Here is a 21,310-nt window from a genome sequence, read left to right as displayed (position 1 = left end):
TTAAAGTAAATGAGTCTCAGTATCAAGTACACAGCAAAATTATAATTTTGTTTTCAGTTAAAAAGGACAAAGTTTTCTTAACTGTTAGTCTGCTCTTAATATTAAAAAATTGCAGTTATCTAATTGTTTTATCAAAGCAGTTTCTCATGTTTAAAGTCTCAGTGAGTTGTCGGAGTATTTTAAAAAATGAGATCTTAATATTAAAAAGACTAAAAGCTAAACTTTGCTAACAACTATATAACCTTCTTTATTTGCCTTTGAGGTATTTTGTTGTCATTCTAGTTAAATGAATAAGTATTGCTTCATGGCAACCTATAATCTTATTTAAGCAAATGCCAAAGAAACTTTCTTCTGACAACTTTCCAAAATCAAATTCAAAAAAGTGCTTTTACCTCTAGTTAACTCTGTTATTTTACAGGGGGCCCCTGGAACATATCAAAAGAATTTTTTCTCATTAGAGAAAGTATTTGGCTAATTTAGCTTATTTATCTGATATATAATTACCTGCTTAATTACCTGGACAGCACTATCACAGGGAATGATGCTAAACTTTGTTATTGAATGTTTTGTATTATAGAAATATCCGAATTTCCTTATGTCAACTGTCTTACACTAAGCTCTCATCAGATCTTTAACCATTGTCATTTGTAAGTCTTTTGTCATCTATAGTCACTGTTCTATTACTCCTAAACTAGTAAAAACTAGATTTCAGCAAAACAGGTATTAGTTACATAAGATTAAGTAAACTAAAGAAGATGACTTAGTGGCTTTTTGTTTAAAATGTTGTTAGTAAAGTGTTTTAAGCTTTTTCTCTTAAGCTGACAACAGTTTAGTAAATGACTATCTTTATAAGCAGAACTGAAACTTTATCTATCTACCTGATCCCTCCAGAATTTAAACTCTCAGTGACTATTTTTATATTTCATGGCAGTATGTTTATTTGCTCAAGTTCACTAAGAATCTGCTTTCCTTGTAAGAGGACCAATTAAAAATACTAGTTATATTACCAAGGCTATGACTGGAACGTCATACCTGAGAGACATGTGTGTAAACTCAAATATTCACAGAAAGCTTTAAGGAACTAAGATTGACTTTATAAAGCCAACAAAACCCCTTAGAAGAACTAGCCTGGTACCTTGCTTACAGAGTTCCCAGCAGCCTTACCAAGTGAGTAAAGAAGGTCACTTCCTGGCAGGTGCAGAAACCTCAGGAATGTCTTGAGAACCTCAAGAAGAGAAGAATTCACCCAAATCTACCAGTACTGCAGGCACAACCTGATGGCAAGTCTGGCTGAACTTTCTGGCCTCAAGAGGTCTTTAAAAATTCAATCTGAAATTCCTTACAAAAAGTTCCAGCAGGATATGGATTAAAGATGGTGGCATGAGAAAAGAGACAGATGCTTCCTCCTAAAACTGGACAGAATGAGAAAATTTAATTGGCGCAACTAATCCTGAGAGAGCAATAGGAAAGAGGATGGCGTCAGACTGCACACACCTGGAGAAAAGAGCAGACCTCAGCAAATGGGGTAATGTACCAGAGCTGTGGCTCCATGGGACCTGAGCCCCCACTCCACCCCAGCTCACAGGTGGGAGGAAGACAAACGGAGCAGGGAGGGAGTGGAAGACTTGGGACTGCTGGACACCTAGCTCTGGAGATCAGCTCTGGGAGCACAAACCTACATTTCATGGTGCTTTCATGAGACTTGCATGGAAAGTTAATACAGGCAGAGTTCCTGGGGAGACTGGGACTCTGGCTGCTTGTGGAAAGCAGGGATCCATTTCTGGCTGCTCTGGGACAAAAACTTATATCTGTGTGCCCGGCCCACTGGCTCAGGCAGTAGAGACAGGCAAAGGAGCCAGGAGGCTGGGAACAGCTCTTTCCTCCCCCCAGGAACCAGTACCGCTCCCCTGAGACCCCCGACATTGCTTCAGGGGCTCAGTAGCTCCAGTATAGAGCTTCTGGACACTAGAGGGCGCCATATACAAACATGAAACGCCAAAGGAACCTTGACCAGGGTAAAATTGTTAATACAACTCCTGAGAAAGATTTAAATGATATGGACCTCACGACTCTTCCTGAAATGGAGCTGAAAATAAAAATAATCAACATCCTAATGTAGGTAAGGAAAGACATCCAAGAACTGAGGAATGAATTCAGGTCAGAGATCCAATCATTAAAGAACACAATGGAGGGTATTAAAAGGAGGTGGGATACTGTGGAGGAGACAATAAATGAAATAGAAACTACAGAAGAGGAATACAAAGAAGCTGAGGCACAAAGAGAAAAAAGGATCTCTAAAAATGAAAGAATATTGAGAGAACTGTGTGACCAAACCAAGCAGAAAATATTTGCATTATAGGGATACCAGGAGAAGAAGAGAGAAAAAGGGATAGAAAGTGTCTTGGAGGAGGTAGTTGCTGAAAACATCCCCAGTCTGGGGAAGGAGATAGTCTCTCAGGCCATGGAGATCCACAGAGCTCCCAACACAAGGGACCCAAGGAAGACAACACCAAGACACATAGTAATCAAAATGGGAAAAATCAAGGATAAGGACAGACTGTTAAAAGCAGCCAGAGGCACAAATAAGATCACATACAAAGGAAAGCCCATCAGACTAACAACAGACTTCTCAGCAGAAAAATTACAGGCCAGAAGGGAGTGGCATGATGTATTTAATGCCATGAAGCAGAAGGGCCTGGAACCAAGATTACTTTATCTGGTGATATTATCATTTAAATTTGAAGGAGGGATTAAACAATTTCCAGATAAGCAAAAGCTGAGAGTTTACCTCCCACAAACCATCACTGCAGTCAATTTTGGAGGGACTGCTATAGATGGAAGTGTTCCTAGGGGTTGATAGCTGTCACCAGAAGTAGGAAAATTATGGTAGGAAGGGAGGAACAGCTGATTACGAGGCAAATGCAAAATTAAATTGACTATCCCCAAAGCCAATCAAGGGATAAAGAAAAAGTATAGAATCTGATACCTAATATATAAAGAATGAAGGAGGAAGAAAAAGGAGGAGAAATAGAAAAGAACCTTCAGATTGTGTTTGTAACAGCATACTAAGTGAGTTAAGTTACACTCTTAGATAGTAAGGAAAGTAACCTGGAACCATTGGTAACCACGAATCTAAAGCCTGAACTGGCAAAAAGTACATACCTAGAGATAATCACCCAAAATGTAAATGGACCGAATGCACCAATCAAAAGACATAGAGTCACTGAATGGATAAAAAAACAAGACACATCTATATGCTGCTTACAAGAGACTCACCTCAAACTCAAAGACATGCACAGACTGAAAGTCAAGGGATGGAAAAAGATATTTCATGCAAACAATAGGGAGAAAAAACCAGGTGTTGCAGTACTAGTATCAGGCAAAATAGACTTCAAAACAAAGAAAGTAACAAGAGATAAAGAAGGACATTACATAATTATAAAGGGCTCAGTCCAACAAGAGGATATAACCATTATAAATATATATGCACCCAACACAGGAGCACCAGCATATGTGAAACAAGTACTAACAGAATTAAAGGAGGAAACAGAATGCAATGCATTCATTTTAGGAGACTTCAACACACCACTCACTCCAAAGGACAGATCTACCAGACAGAAAACAAGTAAGGCCACAGAGGCACTGAACAACACATTAGAACAGATGGACCGAATAGACATCTATAGAACTCTACATCCAAAAGCAACAGGATACACATTCTTCTCAAGTGCACATGTTACATTCTCCAGAATAGACCACATACTAAGTCACAAAAAGAGCCTCAGTAAATACCAAAAGATTGAAATCCTACCAACCAACTTCTCAGACCACAGAGGTATAAAACCAGAAATAAATTGTACAAAGAAAGCAAAAAGGCTCACAAACATATGGAGGCTTAAGAACATGCTTCTAAATAGTCAATGGATCAACAACCAAATTAAAATGGAGATAGAGCAATATATGGAAATAAATGACAACAACAACACAAAGCCCCAACTTCTGTGGGACGCAGCAAAAGCAGTCTTAAGAGGAAAGTATATATAGCAATCCAGGCATATGTAAAGAAGGAAGAACAAACCCAAATGAATAGTCTAACGTCACAGTTATCGAAATTGGAAAAAGAAGAATAAATGAGGCCTAAAGTCAGCAGAAGGAGGGACATAATAAAGATCAGAGAAGAAATAAACAAAATTGAGAAGAATAAAACAATAGCAAAAATCAATGAAACCAAGAGCTGGTTCTTTGAGAAAATAAACAAAATAGATAAGCCTCTAGCCAACCTTATTAAGAGAAAAAGAGAATCAACACAAATAAACAGAATCAGAAATGAGAATGGAAAAATCACGACAGACACCACAGAAATACAAAGAAATATTAAAGACTACTATGAAAACCTATATGCCAAGAAGCTGGAAAACCTAGAAGAAATGGACAACGTCCTAGAAAAATACAAACTCCCAAGACTGACCAAGGAAGAAATACAAAAGTTAAACCAATTACGAGCAAAGAAATTGAAATGGTAATCAAAAAACTACCCAAGAACAAAACCCCGGGGCTGGACGGATTTACCCCGGAATTTTATCAGACACACAGAGAAGACATAATACCCATTCTCATTAAAGTTTTCCAAAAAATAGAAGAAAAGGGAAAACTCCCAAACTCATTCATTGAAGCCAATATTACACTAACACCAAAACCAGGCAAAGACCCCACCAAAAAAGAAAATTACAGACCAATATCCCTGATGAATGTAGATGCAAAAACACTCAATAAAATATTAGCAAACAGAATTCAACAGCATATCAAAAGGATCATACACCATGACCAAGTGAGATTCATCCCAGGAATGCAAGAATGGTACAACATTCGAAAATCCATCAACATCATCCACCACATCAACAAAAAGAAAGACAAAAACCATATCATCTCCATAGATACTGAAAAAGCATTAGACAAAATTCAACATACATTCATGATAAAAACTCTCAGCAAAATGGGTATAAAAGACAAGTTCCTCAACGTAATAAAGGCCATATGCGATAAACCCACAGCCAATGTCATACTACACAGCAAGAAGCTGAAAGCTTTTCCTCTGAGATCGGGAACAAGACAGGGATGCCCACTCTCCCCACTGTTATTTAACACAGTACTGGAGGTCCTAGCCACAGCAATCAGACAAAACAAAGAAATATAAAGAATCCAGATTGGTAAACAAGAAGTTAAACTGTCACTATTTGCTGATGATATGATATTGTACATAAAAAACCCTAAAGACTTCACTCCAAAACTACTAGAACTGATATCGGAATACAGCAAAGTTGCAGGATACAAAATTAACACACAGAAATCTGTGGCTTTCCTATACACTAACAATGAACTAATAGAAAGAGAAATCAGGAAGTCAATTCCATTCACAATAGCATCAAAAACAATTAAATACCTAGGAATAAACCTAATAAACCTAGCCAAGGTAGTGAAAGACCTATACCCTGAAAACTATAAGACACTCTTAAGAGGAGTTGAAGAGGACACTAACAAATGGAAACTCATCCCATGCTCTTGGCTAGGAAGAATTAATATCGTCAAAATGGCCATCCTGCTCAAAGCAATATACAGATTTGATACAATCCCTGTCAAATTACCAACAACATTCTTCAACGAACTGGAACAAATAGTTCAAAAATTCATATGGAAACACCAAAGACCATGAATAGCCAAAGCAATCCTGAGAAAGAAGAGTAAAGTGGTGGGGATCTCACTCCCCAACTTCAAGCTCTACTACAAAGCCATAGTAATCAAGACAATCTGGTACTGGCACAAGAACAGAGCCACAGACCAGTGGAACAGATAAGAGACTCCAGACATTAACCCAAACATATATAGTCAATTAATAATCGATAAAGGAGCCATGGACATACAATGAGGAAATGACAGTCTCTTCAACAGATAGTGCTAGCAAAACTGGACAGATACATGTAAGAGAATGAAACTGGATCACTGTCTAACCCCATACATAAAAGTATATTCAAAATGGATCAAAGACCTGTATGTAAGTCATGAAACCATAAAACTCTTAGAAAAAACATAGGCAAAACTCTCAGACATAAACATTAGTGACTTCTTCATGAACATAACTCCTCGGGCAAGGAAAACAAAAGCAAAAATGAACAAGTGGGACTATATCACGCTGAAAAGCTTCTGTACAGCAAAGGACACCATCAATAGAACAAAAAGGTACCCTACAGTACGGGAGAATATATTCATAAATGACAGATCCAATAAAGGCTTGACATCCAAAATATATAAAGAGCTCATGTACCTCAACAAACAAAAAGCAAATAATCCAATTAAAAAATGGGCAGAGGAGCTGAACAGACAGTTCTCCAAAGAAGAAATTCAGACGGCCAACAGACACATGAAAAGATCCTCCACATCACTAATTATCAGAGAAATGCAAATTAAAACCACAATGAGATATCACCTCACACCAGTATGGATGGCCACCATCCAAAAGACTAACAACAACAAATGTTGGCGAGGTTGCTGAGAAAGGGGAACCCTCCTACACTGCTGGTGGGAGTGTGAATTAGTTCAACCATTGTGGAAAGCAATATGGAGGTTCCTCAAAATGCTCAAAATAGACTTACCATTTGACCCAGGAATTCCACTTCTAGGAATTTACCCTAAGAATGCAACACTCCAGTTTGAAAAAGACAGATGCACCCCTATGTTTATCGCAGCACTATTTACAATAGCCAAGAAATGGAAGCAACCTAAGTGTCCATCAGTAGATGAATGGATAAAGAAAATGTGGTAGGTATACACAATAGAATAATATTCAGCCATAAGAAGAAAACAAATCCTATCATTTGCAACAACATGGATGGAGCTAGAGGGTATTATGCTCAGTGAAATAAGCCAAGCGGAGAAAGACAAATACCAAATGATTTCACTCATCTGTGGAGTATAAGAACAAAAGAAAAACTGAAGGAACAAAACAGCAGCAGAATCACAGAACCCAAGAATGGACTAACAGTTACCAAAGGGAAAGAGACTGGGGAGAATGGGAGGGTAGGGAGGGTTAAGTGCGGGGAAGAAGAAAGGGGGTATTATGAATAGCATGTATAATGTTGGGGGTGGGGGAAAGGGAAGGGCTTAGCAACACAGAGAAGACAAGTAGTGATTCTACAGCGTCTTGGTATGCTGATGGTCAGTGACTATAATGGGGTTTGTGGGGGGGACTTTGGGTAGGGGAGAGCCTAGTAAACATAATGTTCTTCAAAAAACCATAAATAAATAAATTTAAAGAAAAAACAAATAGTAGAGGATATTCTAGATCTATTTTAAAAAGTGGTGACAGCCGTACATGGGTTTCTAATGAGATTTTGCAACTTTTGGTCAGATGGATAACTTATTGTAATAAATTGTTACTGTGCTAGAAAAAAAAAAAAAAAGTTCCAGAAAAGCACATTTAAAAGAGCCTATGTAATCAATTGCTTTTCTTGCTGCACTTAAGCAAATAATAAAGCCAAGTGTTAGTTATTTTCTTAACCTGGTTACTTCTAATAAAAATGAGGGTGATTTTAGAGAAAACATATTGTTTCAATAATGCAGTCTTATCTATACTAAATCCTAATACTAGTCATTGAGATGTAAACTCAATCCAGAATTCTAGTTTCCCCATGATACCTGTCTATGATTCTCAATTAAACTCTCCATATTTCTAGTTCTCATATTCAGCCATGCATTCTTAATCTCATCTTATTTGTCCTCCCAGAATAGAATCACCAACCTTCCGAGGCCCTCTCAACTGACCAGTGATGAATACCTAGCTGCACCCTTTACTGCGCCCCCTCTCAGCATGAAGTAGCCAGATCTAGTCGTCGCCCATTATGACCAAAAGGCTGGAATATAAAGCTGGAGGCACTGGAGGGAAGGATGAAGACAGTGCAGGTGGAGCAGAGACAGCGCCAAGTAGCTCTGCTGTATGGGGAAGGAATGAACAGCTTTTCCTGGATTCCAGTCCCATGATGTGCCAACAAACCCCAGATGCAGACCCTCTCCGTCCAGAAGGAAGAGACCTCTGGCTGTCCATCATCCAACCCTGAGCTAGTAAAAATTCCCCACACACCCCTAGCACAGCCCACTTCCCCCTCCCTTCCCTGTTCTCTTAAAAACTCCCTGTCTCCCCTCCTGGGTGTGACTTCCCTGGCCTGTGATACCCAGACCAGGGAACATCACCCAGGAATTGCACTCAAATAAACTGCCTGGCCCTTTGTTGCCTCTCGTTGCCTGCTTATTTCAGTTAGAATTTATCTGACATTTTAGAATTTATCTTACAGCTACCATTAAAATGGTTCATTTATTTTTGACTGTTATACAAAATCAGATTTCCTTTTTCTTTCACACAAAACCCACATGCTTTGACACCTACAAAGAATTAACACATTCGTTCTACACTAGAGTCCTTACTTCATTTACAGTCAGACTAAGTTGCATATCCCCAGCAACACAACAGCTCTCAATCCTGAAAGCAGAGCTCTGCTTACCGTGCATGAGAGAAACTATCATAATTGGAGAGCTGATGCTGTAGAGGGTCTTCCTTCTGATTTCCAGACTTTAAATAACAGGATCTAATTTCCCCTACAAATTCACAAAATTTTAGCAAAATATTATTGCACAATTATTTCCACATAATCCTTTTAACTTACACTTTTTTCAAGTGAGAAGGAACTTAATTTTGGACCGTTTTAATAATAATTAGTAATTGAGGTCCAATCTTTATATTTATTCACAGAATGTTTAATTTAGCCCAGAAAATCTTGACACTCCTGTCAGATAAATATGCTTAGGTAAGTTTGATTCAGTCACTTATTACTTTATTGGTTTTGGTAGATTAATTTGTATTACCTCTTAATTCACCTTTATATTATATTCTCTTCATTTTTTTGTACAATCTTATCAAGTGTCATATGATCTGTGTATACTGCAGCTGGGTGTTTTCTCATATCATGTGCAGAAAGAGGTTTGTTAAGTGTGTGGTTTTGACTTGTCGGCCACATGAGACCGCCCTACCTCTGCCTTTGCAGATGAGCAGTGGCTTAGTTCACTGACTGGTGTGTCAGCCTGGTAACAAGAAGCAGGAGGAATTAATTTGAAGAGTTAAATTAGCTCTGCTAAAGAGCCTCAGGGTATTGAGATGTGAAAATCAGTTCACTTTGTAAATGTAAGCAGTCCCTCTCCAGGAGAGATTTTAGGAGTACCTTCTTCAGGGGGCACAGGAGCATAATTCACCTGGTCTGTTCTGAGCAGCTGGAATGTAGACTGGGGCACTGGACCTCCACTCAGGGTTCATCCCACCAAGAGAATCCTTAACAATGACATCCTCAGCCCTTCCAGAGGCTTTGATATAAATGCTAATGTTGTTCTTTAAAATGTAAAAGTGTCTTTGTATTCCTTCAGATACCCAAGCACTTCAAACTACTGATCTATAGCTAGAGTAATTTATTTATTATCCAAATGAAGATTCTTTTGAAAGTAAAATAATAAGCATTAATTGATCTACAAGGGACTTAAGCCAAGACCCTTCCTCAAAAATCTAGTACCTATCTCTCTTATCTGTAGAGCTTTGAACTTGCCCCTTAATGATTTCTTCCCTTCTCCCTTCCTTCCTTTATTCTATTATAAATCCTCTTTATTATAAGGCACTAAAAATATATATATCAAGGTCAAGTTTTCAAAATATATCCAATAGATTTTTACTAGGTGCCATTGCCTTTCTGAATTTTACAATTTTTACAATTGCAAGGGGGAAAAAACATTAATCAAATTATTATAAGTCAATAAATAAATAATTAGAATCTGTAATACTATCAAAGGAGGAAAAGGACAAGGTATGCAGGCAGCAAAAAGCAGAGGAACCTGATTAAATTTGGTGGGTCCAGGAAAGGTTTTCCTGAATAACTTTCTGTAGAATTGAGACACTAAGGATAAATAGAATATTGGGCATAAAGGGACACAGTATGTGAAAAGGCCCTGGGACAGGAGGGAGCACACCCTGTTCTAAGAACATTTTATGTGAGCCATCGTAGGACTCAGTCTTCCTGTTCCAAAGTCTAGCACTGTGGCTAAGAGACCATGTGGGATCCTGAGAAAGCTGCCAGCTCCCCTTCTTCCTCATTAGTAAAGAACTCTAAAGACTTACCATGTTCATCAATGAAGACATGCATAGCATCCACAGATATCTCATCTTGCACAGATGTTTCAGGCCCACTGATGACTTGCAAGACAGAACTATCTTGTAGGGAAGTGACCCTGTAGATTATTTGTCTTTGTCTATTGCCCTGGAAACTTAACATACATAAAAGTTTCAAAAACTATTAGTAACTCCTCTCTTTATCCTTAACAAAGGATTTAAAGAAGCAGCCAGTAAATGAGGCTGTCTCATGCTTTGCACCAAATTGAAGCTAAGTAAGTCATCCTTACAGAGTTGTGATCTTGGCAGGCTCACTGAGCACAGGGCTGGTGCTTGTATGGTCCTGAGTTGGCATGTCTGGTTTTCCTTGCTTGGAATTGTGTCCTTTGGGCTTTTCACTTTCCAGGATTTCCTCCTTTGTCTCCTGGGAGCAATTACCTGAAAAACATTGGAAAAAAATAGAAACATCTCTGTGTTAATGTTGGATTCTCCCAGAGGAGGACGCCGCCCCAAATCACTCACGAAAGGCATCTCTTGATGCAATAAGCAAGAGGAATTTATTCAGGAACCAGCTAGCTGGGGTCCAAGATAGCCCGACGCAGCGGGTCTCAACAAGGACCCTGAGCACACAAAGCCAGAAGGTTTTATAGCATTTTCAAAGGGGGCAACATTTTCCACAATCACAATACAGTGTTTTTTCATAGACACATAAATCTTTGGCTGGGGCCACATCCTGGGGTCTGGTTAGATAAGATTACCTTCGGAATGTTTAGGGTGGTTCTAGCAAGATAAGCTTGGTGTGTATGATTAACTGATTTGAGGTCAGCTAACTAAAGGTCACTACATTTAACACTGGCTGACTAACTTGTTTTTCAAGATTCTAATAATTTTCCTCCTTCTAGGTTAGGGGGTGGTATTTAAGCCTTTAAGATGGCTGTACTTATGCTAACTTTTGATTTTTCAGATCCTACATTAATATAATAGACAATAAGAAATTAATTTGAAAGCAGTTAGAAACAAGTTAGCAAAACTGAAACAAGAATAGATAGAAAATCTAAATTGCTCTTATGACTACAAAATGCATTTAAATAAAATTTCATTTTTATTAATTATCAGGAAAATAGATATGAACAGGGTGAAGAGAGAATAAGGCCAGTAGTGAGTTAATCAGTTGAAGCTCCAAAGGCCAGGAGTAACTTGAAATGTTCAAATATTCCCCAGATAAAGAAAAGTATCTGAACATAGGCCATGTCTTCATTGTGTCAATTAGATCATGCTATTGTAAGATGTACTTTAGCATGCTAAAATGCCCAGCTTACTCTCTAACTTGGCCTATATGCTGTTTTTTCCTCCTATAGCCCCTAATCAAGTAATTTGCAACCTCGGCAGGGAGACTAGCATCATGATTAATTTTCCAAACAAGCCCAGTTATAAACAGCATAGTAAAAATGGGAAAGATTCCATCTTAGAGCTAAGATTATATTTTAAAACCCATGAAGTTAAGAAGTAAGATTCTTAACATATTCTTTAGTGAACAGACAATAACCCTGCCCACCCTGGGGGCAGGGCAGGTGGTCCTGATTGGTATGTTCCCAGAGGGAAGTTGCTATCCTGGGGAGGAACCGAATCAGTAAATTGCTTGTGCTAAGTTAATTTTGCAGAATTACCTGGAGGACTGATAATAGAAGAGACATAATGTCTCTCATCAAAAATAAACATCTTGAGACCACTTGATAAACCTACACCCCCTAGCCCCTTGTCACATTCCTGAAAAAGCTTTAAAAGGGGAACCCCCAATCTTTCAGCATGCCTCTTCTCTGTAGCCCACATCCCTCTTTCTCTGAATGTGTACCTTTTTTGCCTTAAATAAAACTTTCTCTAAACCTTTCAGGGTGCACCTCTCTTTGAGGTTGCCCGAACATTCTCTCTCTTTAAATAAAATTTAAACCTTTTGATGCCAGGGTTCTTGTTTGCGGAGCCGAAGAATGAGCTTCACAAACAGTCAAGGTAGGAAAGCAAGGTACAGGCTTTTATTTAGAAATAAAGTGAGAAAATAGAGCTCCTGGCTCACACCAGGAGGAGACAAGAGAGCCCATAGTGGTGCATTGTCTAGGGGGTTTTATAGGCAGTTGAGGATTTTTCAAGAACATGAAAAAAACTTAGAGGTGTGGACTTGTTAAGTGGTCTCTGAATATTTAGAATTAACACAAGCAACTTCCTCTGATGATTTCTCCCTGAGATACCAGCATCTTGGTCTGGGGGCATATGAAACAAGGCTACCTGCTCAGCCCCCAAGGTGGGCTGGGGCATTGTTTGCTAAAGAGTAAGTGAAGAATTTCTAATGTCTTAACCTCTTGGGTATAAAAATGCCATCTTATCTTTAAGGTGGAATCCTTCCTGCCTTATACTGTGTTGTTTATGCCTGGGTTTATGTGCTAAATTAGTTGCCCAGCTTGCAAAATTACTTCATCAGATCTGAAGGAGGAAAGACGGCCCATAGGCCTGGGCCTTTCAGTGTGCTAAAATGAACCTTACACATGATTATAAATGGTTAGCATAATAAAACATGTGCTACTCTTCTTTATCTGGGGAACATTAACTGATTTAACTGAAGAATGACTCTAGAGCTTAAAGTTTAACATAGAGTTTTAGCAGGGGGGGTTTCCTTGCATGTAGTTACATTGTTCTGACTGCAAATATCTTGTCCTGCCCCCTCCAGAGGCCCTCACCCTACTCTGACTACATTTACAGTCCCTTTCTCACTTTCAGGGTGCCTCTCCTCTCTGAGGTCACCTGCACTTTTTCTCACTTTAAGTGCGTAAGTTTACATAAAGTTTTACTCTGTTTCACTACTGTGTCTCTGCCCTTCAATTATTTGTTGTGGAGGTGAAACAGGGATGGTGGGTGTAGTCAGAGTAGGGTGAGGGCCTCCAGGAAAAGCAGGGCGGAATATTTACAGTCAGAACAATGTAACAGTGGGCAAAGAAGTCCCTATTGAAAGTCTGTGCTAAGCATTATGCAAAGCCAAGGTCACACTAATTCTCTAGGGTAAAGATATAGACATCTTCAGTGAGATCAGTTAAAGGTCAAAAGGCCAGAAGCAACTTGACCTGGAATGTTTGAGTGTTCTGCAAGGGTATCAGCATAACCCGTGACTCTGCTGTCAGCCCTAAAAATCAGACTATGACCCAGCCCACCTTGAGGACAGGGCAGGTGATGCAAGTCCACCCCCCTAAGTTTTTTTCATGTTCTCAAAAAATCCTCAACTGCCTATAAAACCCCCTAGACAACACACCACTACGGGCTCTCTTGTCCCCTCCTGGCATGAGCCAGGAGCTCTATTCTCTCACTTTATCTCTAAATAAAAGCCTGTACCTTGCTCTCCTACCTTGACTGTTTGTGAAGCTCATTCTTCGGCTTCATGAACAAGAACCCCGGCATCAGCGGGGACAACTGAGGAAAATAAACAGTGCCCCCCTAACAAAAGTATGTACATATATTTGAAAAACAGAGTGCATATATGTTAGAGGCATTATTTAGACATTTATAAAACCAACTACTTTGTGTAGAGATTCAGGAACTTTCTTACAGTAACTCCAGTGACCACTGTTTAGCCAGCTGAAAATTACCCATTTAGATTAGTTAGGCCTGAAAGTTTTATAACTCATAAATGGACAGCATAAGATAAAAAAGAAACTATATAAAGAAACCTGTCTATTTCGGAGCAAGGTCCCCTTTACCATTTAAAAATCTTATCAATCTTTCCTTCTCACTCATTCTCCAAATCTAAATTTCAAACTAAAGATAGAATCAGTCCCTTCAAAATCAGTCCCTTCAAAAAAAAAAAGAAGTTTTTTATTCTGAAGTTTTTAGAATCCTCTTTAAGTAATGGACCATAACAAGGGTCTTAGCTTACACCATCATACCAAATGGAATCCAGTCCTAAAGGTCAGCCCTCCCTGGTTTAAGGAGAAACCCCAACAGCCACTTCTAGGGTCACAATGACCACTGTATTCTCAAGACCAAAGATACTGATGACTATCTCCTGAGTAAATTTTTGTCTGAGAGAAGAACACAACAGAGTGGTTTGAACCCACAGGCCCTATCAAGACGCCAATTCAGAAAACCCACCAAGACCTGCCCAGGTCCAAAAAAGTAAAATTAGGTTAGTTTCCTTGGGGTATAAATCATATTCTTATGTATATAAGCTTTTTATCCTTAGACTTCCAGTAATTGGAGAAACATTGCTGGCTTCTATGTGAGCAGAAGATAAACATTCCCAGCATATCTGTGAAATTACCATTAGAATTTCTTAAGTAGAAAAATGTTTGCATTTCATTTAACAGCTTGTCAAGATAGATGTTTTCACAGCTTTCAAGAAATATATTTGTGAGAAAGTGCTATCATAACAAATAGCTTTAGCCAGTGATCACCTTGCAAAAAAAATTTCAAAGAGGCAAATTTAGACAGTTCTTCAGCCTAAATACTACATGGATCTGGAATCATTTGTTCACATTTTTTTATCATATCTTTAGCTCTCCTCTTAAAAGGGTACATATCATGTCAATATATGGACTATTGTTTGTCTTTTCTCACTTTAAAAAACACATTTATAGGAATTTTTTGTTTAGAAAAACAATACACATTAATTGCATATAATTTAAAACTAGAGAAAAGAAAAAAAGTGCTAAATCACTCTTGACCCCACCATGCTGACATAAGAACTAATCTTTTTCTCAGACATACATGTATTTATTTTTTACAAAAATTAAGTATAAATAGATGTTGTTTTATAACTGTGACATTTATCTTAAAGGATTATAAATATTTAATGACCTTAGACATTCTTCTACATCTTCCAAAAATGGTAGTTATGTAATATTACATTGATACAGTATAATTTATTGAACTAGAGCCTTATTGTTGTAAATTTAGATTGTTTCTATTTTTCTATACTATAGACAGTTCTTTAATAAGCATCTCTACATACACTCATTATTTTCTCAGAAATATTCTAAATGAGACTGAATGTGGACAAATGGACAATGGCCAGACAATAGTTATAAAAACTGAACTCTGATGCACAATCTACAGCAACCAGCTTAGGAAACCAATTCATTATCTACAATAATCAGTCCAGGAAGCTAACATACTATGTACAAGTTAGACCATTATTTCTAGCAAGTAGCCCAGGGAGCCCAACAAGAAGCCCTATAACAATCAGTCCAGAATGGCCAGGACTTGATGACTTACTGACAGCCTCCCTAACTGTGTTCCTGCTTCTGACCAGAGAAAGCCAACCAACTAGACCAAGCTCAGTGTGCCCGCTAACCAACAGAGAGGATGCTCGAGTGAGCCCACCTCCCACAGCCCCAGGTCAGAGCCTCTAATCATAATGTACCCGAAGCTTCCCTTTTTTCCACTATAAGGCTTTCCCACTCCTCTGCCTGCCTTTCATTCTTTGCCAAAATGCAAGTGACAGTGGCTGACTCCCTTGCTATTATAGCATGCTCTGAATAATAGCCCTTGCTTCTCATTTGAGTGGTCTTTGTTGATTTCCACAAAGTAAAATAAAGCTCTACTGAAACAAAACAAAACAAAAACATGGTTTTAAGGGCTTTTGGTAAGTGTGTGGTTTCCCACAGCCTCGCTCCTTAGGATACCCCCAACGTCTGAAGATGTAAAGCCCTCTGTGGAAATGGCCTGTACTTGCAAAGGAGTTCCCCAGGGGGACCTGGGGAATCACGTATCTCTCTGCAATCATGTCCAAGCTCATGCACTGTTTCACTATCAAGCAGGGACAGATTAGGGAACATGCCTGTAACTCCAGGGGGGAAATCCTGGGGCAAAATACCTTTGAAACCGAAATCAGTCAAAGGGAGAAATAAAGTAGGAGAAACCCATTTATTTCCTACAAGGAGTTCACTTCTGCTCTCCTGAGTCTCTTGTGACCCGGCTGCAAAAGAGGCCCCCACCCAACCTCTCTGTTCCAGATAAGCCCTCCCTTGCCCATGCAATTACCTATTGATATGGAGATGAACTACTTCTCTCCACCGGTTAGAAACAGGTTAGAAACACCTCTTGAGTGGAGATGCACTAAAGCCAGGCGAAAGAGTCTGGAAATATTGCAATTTTACCCACTATTCCCTAGGCTGCTGATAACATTAAACACAGTCATGGTCATGTTGTTTTATAAATACACCCCAAAATTGGGTTTTTAGATTACAATAAGTAATAAATTATTATTTAGTAATAGAGAAGCAAGAAGATAATACCAATCAAAGATATAAGGCACCAGTGAAAAACCATCTCATTTGCTACCTTTGGCAATGGCTGCTTACCAAGAACTAAAAGACCTACTGCCTTTCTCCTTCACCTTCAGTTAAAACCTGTGTCCTGTCCTGGAAGAGGCAGAAAATCCCCTACAAGTCCCCCCTCTGTGCTGATCTGCAAGTCCCAACAACCAAGCCTGTTCCTTTCCATAGAAAACTTTATAGCACCCATACCTCTTTGCACACCCCCAGATTCACAATTTAACACTGTCCTGAACAATAGCTCACTGAAAAAGTTAAGAGCAGAAACTTAAGTAGACAAGCCAAATAAATCTAACATATGGCCTGAGGAGAAAGTAAGAAGAGAAAGCTGAAATTCATTAAATAACCAGACTTTTCACATAATTTCCTTCTTTAATCCTCACAGTCTCTCTGTAACATATTCCTGCTTTACTGAATAAGCTGTGACTCAGACGGATTTGGTAAATTGTCCAAGCTCACCCAGCAGGTACTGCAAAACCAAATTTGGCCCTGGGCTATCAGGTTTCAAAGCCAGTGCTCTGTGCACCACACACAGCTTACTAGGAAGACACACATATCATCTGGATCAGTGCTGACCAATATGGTAGGTAGTCATGAGCCACATGCAGGTATTTAAACAAATAAAAATTCAATAAAATTAAAAACTCAGTTTTTCAGCTGCACAATCTCATTTCCAGTATTTAACAGCTATGTGGCTAATGGCTACTGTATTAAACAGCAGATGAGAGATATTACCATCACTGCAGAAACTCCTAGTGGACAGTGCTGGTCTACATGCATGAACCTTGATGTTAAATAGATTATGAACACCCAAATCTGTCAGAAAGCTGTGTATCTCAAAATAACCAACACACTGCATCCTGTCTGTGCTCATGATTGTAACGGAGTGCAGAGAGCATCAAGAGTCAGGAAAAAGAACTAATGACACTTAACCTGACTGCCTAGAGCGAGAGCCACCCAGTCTTTTCTTGTGTAAATTACCCAAGGCTTCTGAGAAATGCGCCTACCCTAAGTTAGATAACTAGAAGTGGGCAACAGCCTGGGAAGGCCTGGGGATGTAACCCGTGATAAGTCACATAAACATGCTTGGGTAAGCAAGAGATAACAACTGAAGCCGGCAGGCAACTGGCGCGTTCCCTAAAAAGGTTACAATGTTTCCCATTGGTTACAATATAGAGTGTGTTTTAAACCTATTAGTTGTGGAACTGTGCGGGCTTTGGTGTAACTGCTGTGAAGATCCTATATAATCAGTACCCAAAGTTGCTTCGGGGTCGGCAGCTCGGACTCGGCCTGCGTGTCAGGGGAGGTGCTGTCAACCCCAGCTTGCTGGCTGAATAAAGACTTTGCTTGGATTTTCATCTCCGTGTCCGTGTGTGTCTTGTTCTCTGGGAAACCCTGGAGTCCTAGACCCTAACAATGATAAAGCTTAACTGAATCTTTCCTGTTCATATTACTCTATATGCAAGATTTTGGATATATGGACAGAGTAAAATAGAGAATACATTCACCTCACATAATTTAAACATGCAAACTTAATTAATGTTTAATGCAAGTCAATCAGCATGCAGAGCAATCCTTTTGGCAGAGCACTGGAAAGATAAAAGAAACAAGAGAGTACAGAACAGCAATGGGACAATCCCAGCACTAAGAAATGCCATCAACTACAGCAAAGAAAACATGCTGTTCTTTGTAACCACAACTGCTGACAAGCAGTCCTACGATACAGACACTATCACATTAGAAATATAGGTATCAATGACGTACTAAAAAAAAAATCATTGAAATATGGACAATTAAACAACTTTCTAAAAACTCTAGTTCAGTACCACTCTTTTGTGAGTGAGGAAATTGAGCTCAGAGATACTCAGTAACCTGAAAACCTTATATTCATACAGGAAATATAATTTATTTTTTATGAGCATTGACTCAGAAGCAAGACTGCCTGGGACCAAAGCTCAATTCTGGTACTTGCTGGACTTGCTAGATTAACTTGAGAAAGTTAGTGAAAACTTCTGATGCAAAAAAAGAAATGATAATAGTCTCCATAACATGAAATTATATTAGGAGTAAATGAGCTAATATGAGAGTAACTGTATTGTTCAGACTGGGAACACTTTGAGTGAAAGGTGGTGCTGCTGTTAATTATGTGGGCAAATCAAGAGTAAATGAGGACCCTCTCAGGCAAACCACAGTAGACAATCATCCTTGTTAATATATATAAAGTGCTTAGGACAGTGCCTGGCATAAATTAAGAGCTGTGTTGTTATATTTACAACTTGGGATAACTAGGGAATTATACATACAGGATTGTATAATGTAATTCAACAGAAAAGTAGATTCACTTAGCAGAAATTTGCTCTACAAAAAGCCTTCCCAGAATGCATCTATTCTACAAAGGAAGAGACATCTCTTGTGAGTTCTTGTTAATGTGGTAAAATATCATGGCTTATTTCCTTGGAAATATTCTTGCCTTGTACGGAAGCCCAACATTCATCACTATGCCTTAAGTTTCCTGGTGGAGCAGCCAATCTTAATGCATACTCATCACATAGCTTAGCACTGCATGCAGTGAACAGCTGCCCATTAAGCTGTCCCACTATTTGCAAAGTCGCACCACAGAAAACAAACAAAGAGATGTATTGCCACCTTCATATCATCAGCACAAATCGTACCTCTGAGAAGCCCGCTTTCTTTGCTCTGCTCTGCTGAGCCATTCCTTCCATTGGATGCCACCACTTTGGAAGTATTAATTGATTCTAACAAGGAGACAAATTCCAGGAAGTTGGATTCATTTGGCATCTGTCCTTCTTTAGCCTCCAGGTCAGATTTGGAAGTTGGTATTGTTTTCTCTTTATCGTTAATATCTCTGGAACTTCTGCTCGAGAAGACATCTGTCCCACTGTCCACACTGAGGACCCGGGCATGTCTCTTTTCATGGCTGGTTTTACAAGATGATGGGTCAAGGTTAGCCGGGGCTTCCCTCACCAGCCCAGACCTGGAGACCACATTAGGAGCGAGTGAAGGGGTTGTGTCACAGTGGTCTCCTGGGGAAGGACTGCAATCCTTTGTGACATTTCCCCCCTCCCCAGACTCATAGCCAGAACACTGGTTGGAGGATATCTCTACCATCAGTCTCTCTGGAGTCCTGTCACTGCCGTTCCCTTCGGTACACATCCTGCTTCCTCCCCCATCCTCAGACAGCTCGAGAGTGATGACAGGAATTCTTATCTGCTCTGTGTTAGAAGGACTGGCCAGCCCTGGGGGAGCTGGCTCAGCATCAGACCTTAAACCTGTTCTCTCAGTGCCAATCACCTTCAAGTGGAGTGAGCTTTCCAAGTCTGTCATGGAATTCGGGGTACTGCTCATGGTGATGACGATTTTAATGGGTTCATGGAGACTCAGTGGGTCTCCAGGCTGAGAAGTATCAATAAGAGTAACAGTTACCTCACTGTCTGAGTAATCCGCTTCCTGGTTCAAGTGTGGGTGTCCCTGGTGGGGCATGTCCACTGGCTCACATGCAATAACAGTGTTACACTGAGGGCAGCTACTACTCAGGCTTTCCTGAGGTGACTTACTTTGCAGCTGCTCCCTGATGGAGCCCTGGGCATAATTCACAGATTCTGGAATCAAGACTGAATTCTCACTGCCCCAAGGCTGGAAAGAAACATCTGTTTCTAGTAAGTCATACTGAGATAGAGACAGGTGAGGCAACTTCTTCAAAGCTTCTTTATCTACTAAGCCACCCTCGGATCTGTGGCAGAAAGGGTGCTGCCCCTTGCCTCCTTGTCCTTTCCCTGTATCACTGATTAGAGTTTCTGCCAAAGCTGATTTCACTGGAACTGCTGACATGGTCATGGTTTCTGTTTTGATACAAGGTGAGGCAGATGACATGGGTGCCACAGGTTGGTCTTCTGTCAGAATGACACCTGAAATAAACAACAAAAGCAATCTTACTAGCATCTGAGATGGATGAATAATGTCCCACAGCAAGACTTAATAATAACAAAATCAAAAACATCACCAGCAACCAATGTGATTGGATGCTTATTTTTAAAATATCACCTCCACTGTGAAAATGTTCTTGATATCTCTGTATTTAATAGCTCAGACTTTTAGCTTTTCTTGTTTTGTGACCTTGGGAGGCAGACCTGTACAGTCTGAACAACAAAGCTGGGCTTTGCTATTTACTAGCTACATTGCCGTGGGCAAGTCACTTAATCCTTCATACCCAAGATTCCTCAACGTCTGGTCTGACATTGGCACTTCTGACATTTTGAGCCAGATAATCTTTGCTGCAGAGGCTGTCCAGTGTGCTGTAGGATGTTTAGCCGAATCCCTGGCCTCCACCCCATCGATGCCAGTGGCAACTCTGCCTTCAGTCATGACAATGAGAAATGCCTCCAGACATTGTCAGATGTATTCTGGGGAGCAGACCCCCACCCCACCCAGCTGAGAACCACTACTATAATCCTCAACCTCCTTACCTGCAAAACAGGTATAATTATACCAGCCTCTTAAGGTTGCCATGAGGATCTATAAGGACAGAAAGGGAATGCACTAGTCCAAGCCCCAAGGATAATATAACTTTATACACCTGATGTGATTCGTATATTTTCAAAACATTTTAAGTTGTATCTGCAAATAATACTTACTCATGATAGTGGCTGCAAGTGAGCTCTGTCTTTTTCCTAGCCTCCCTGTATCTGCTAATGAACCTACCATTCCCTAACTCTCCTAAGCTTGAAACCCTGGAGTCCTCTTTTGGTTTTTCTTTCTCCCCTGGCCTTATGGTCATTCAATC

General features: G+C 39.7%; 1 protein-coding gene across 5 annotated transcripts in view; it reads right to left on the bottom strand.

The window, feature by feature from the left end:
- Positions 1 to 21,310, bottom strand: part of PCNX2 (pecanex 2) — a 402,596-nt gene that overhangs the window by 299,500 nt on the left and 81,786 nt on the right. For 4 of the 5 annotated variants that reach the window (XM_037017074.2, XM_037017075.2, XM_037017071.2 and 1 more), the window contains exons 5-8: positions 19,182 to 20,435; positions 10,486 to 10,633; positions 10,205 to 10,350; positions 8,550 to 8,643 (exon numbers count right to left, since the gene is read on the bottom strand). In XM_037017074.2, coding sequence (XP_036872969.1) covers positions 8,550 to 8,643; positions 10,205 to 10,350; positions 10,486 to 10,633; positions 19,182 to 20,435 — 1,642 coding nt within the window. Of the gene's footprint in view, positions 1 to 8,549; positions 8,644 to 10,204; positions 10,351 to 10,485; positions 10,634 to 19,181; positions 20,436 to 20,993; positions 21,043 to 21,310 lie in introns of all 5 variants that reach the window. The other variant, XM_037017073.2, reaches the window with a different exon arrangement.

This window comes from Manis javanica, chromosome 7 (genome assembly GCF_040802235.1).
Source record: "Manis javanica isolate MJ-LG chromosome 7, MJ_LKY, whole genome shotgun sequence".
Lineage (NCBI taxonomy): Eukaryota > Metazoa > Chordata > Mammalia > Pholidota > Manidae > Manis > Manis javanica.
The sequence above is the reverse complement of the archived record's forward strand: the minus strand, read 5'-3'. Positions and strand labels throughout refer to the sequence as shown.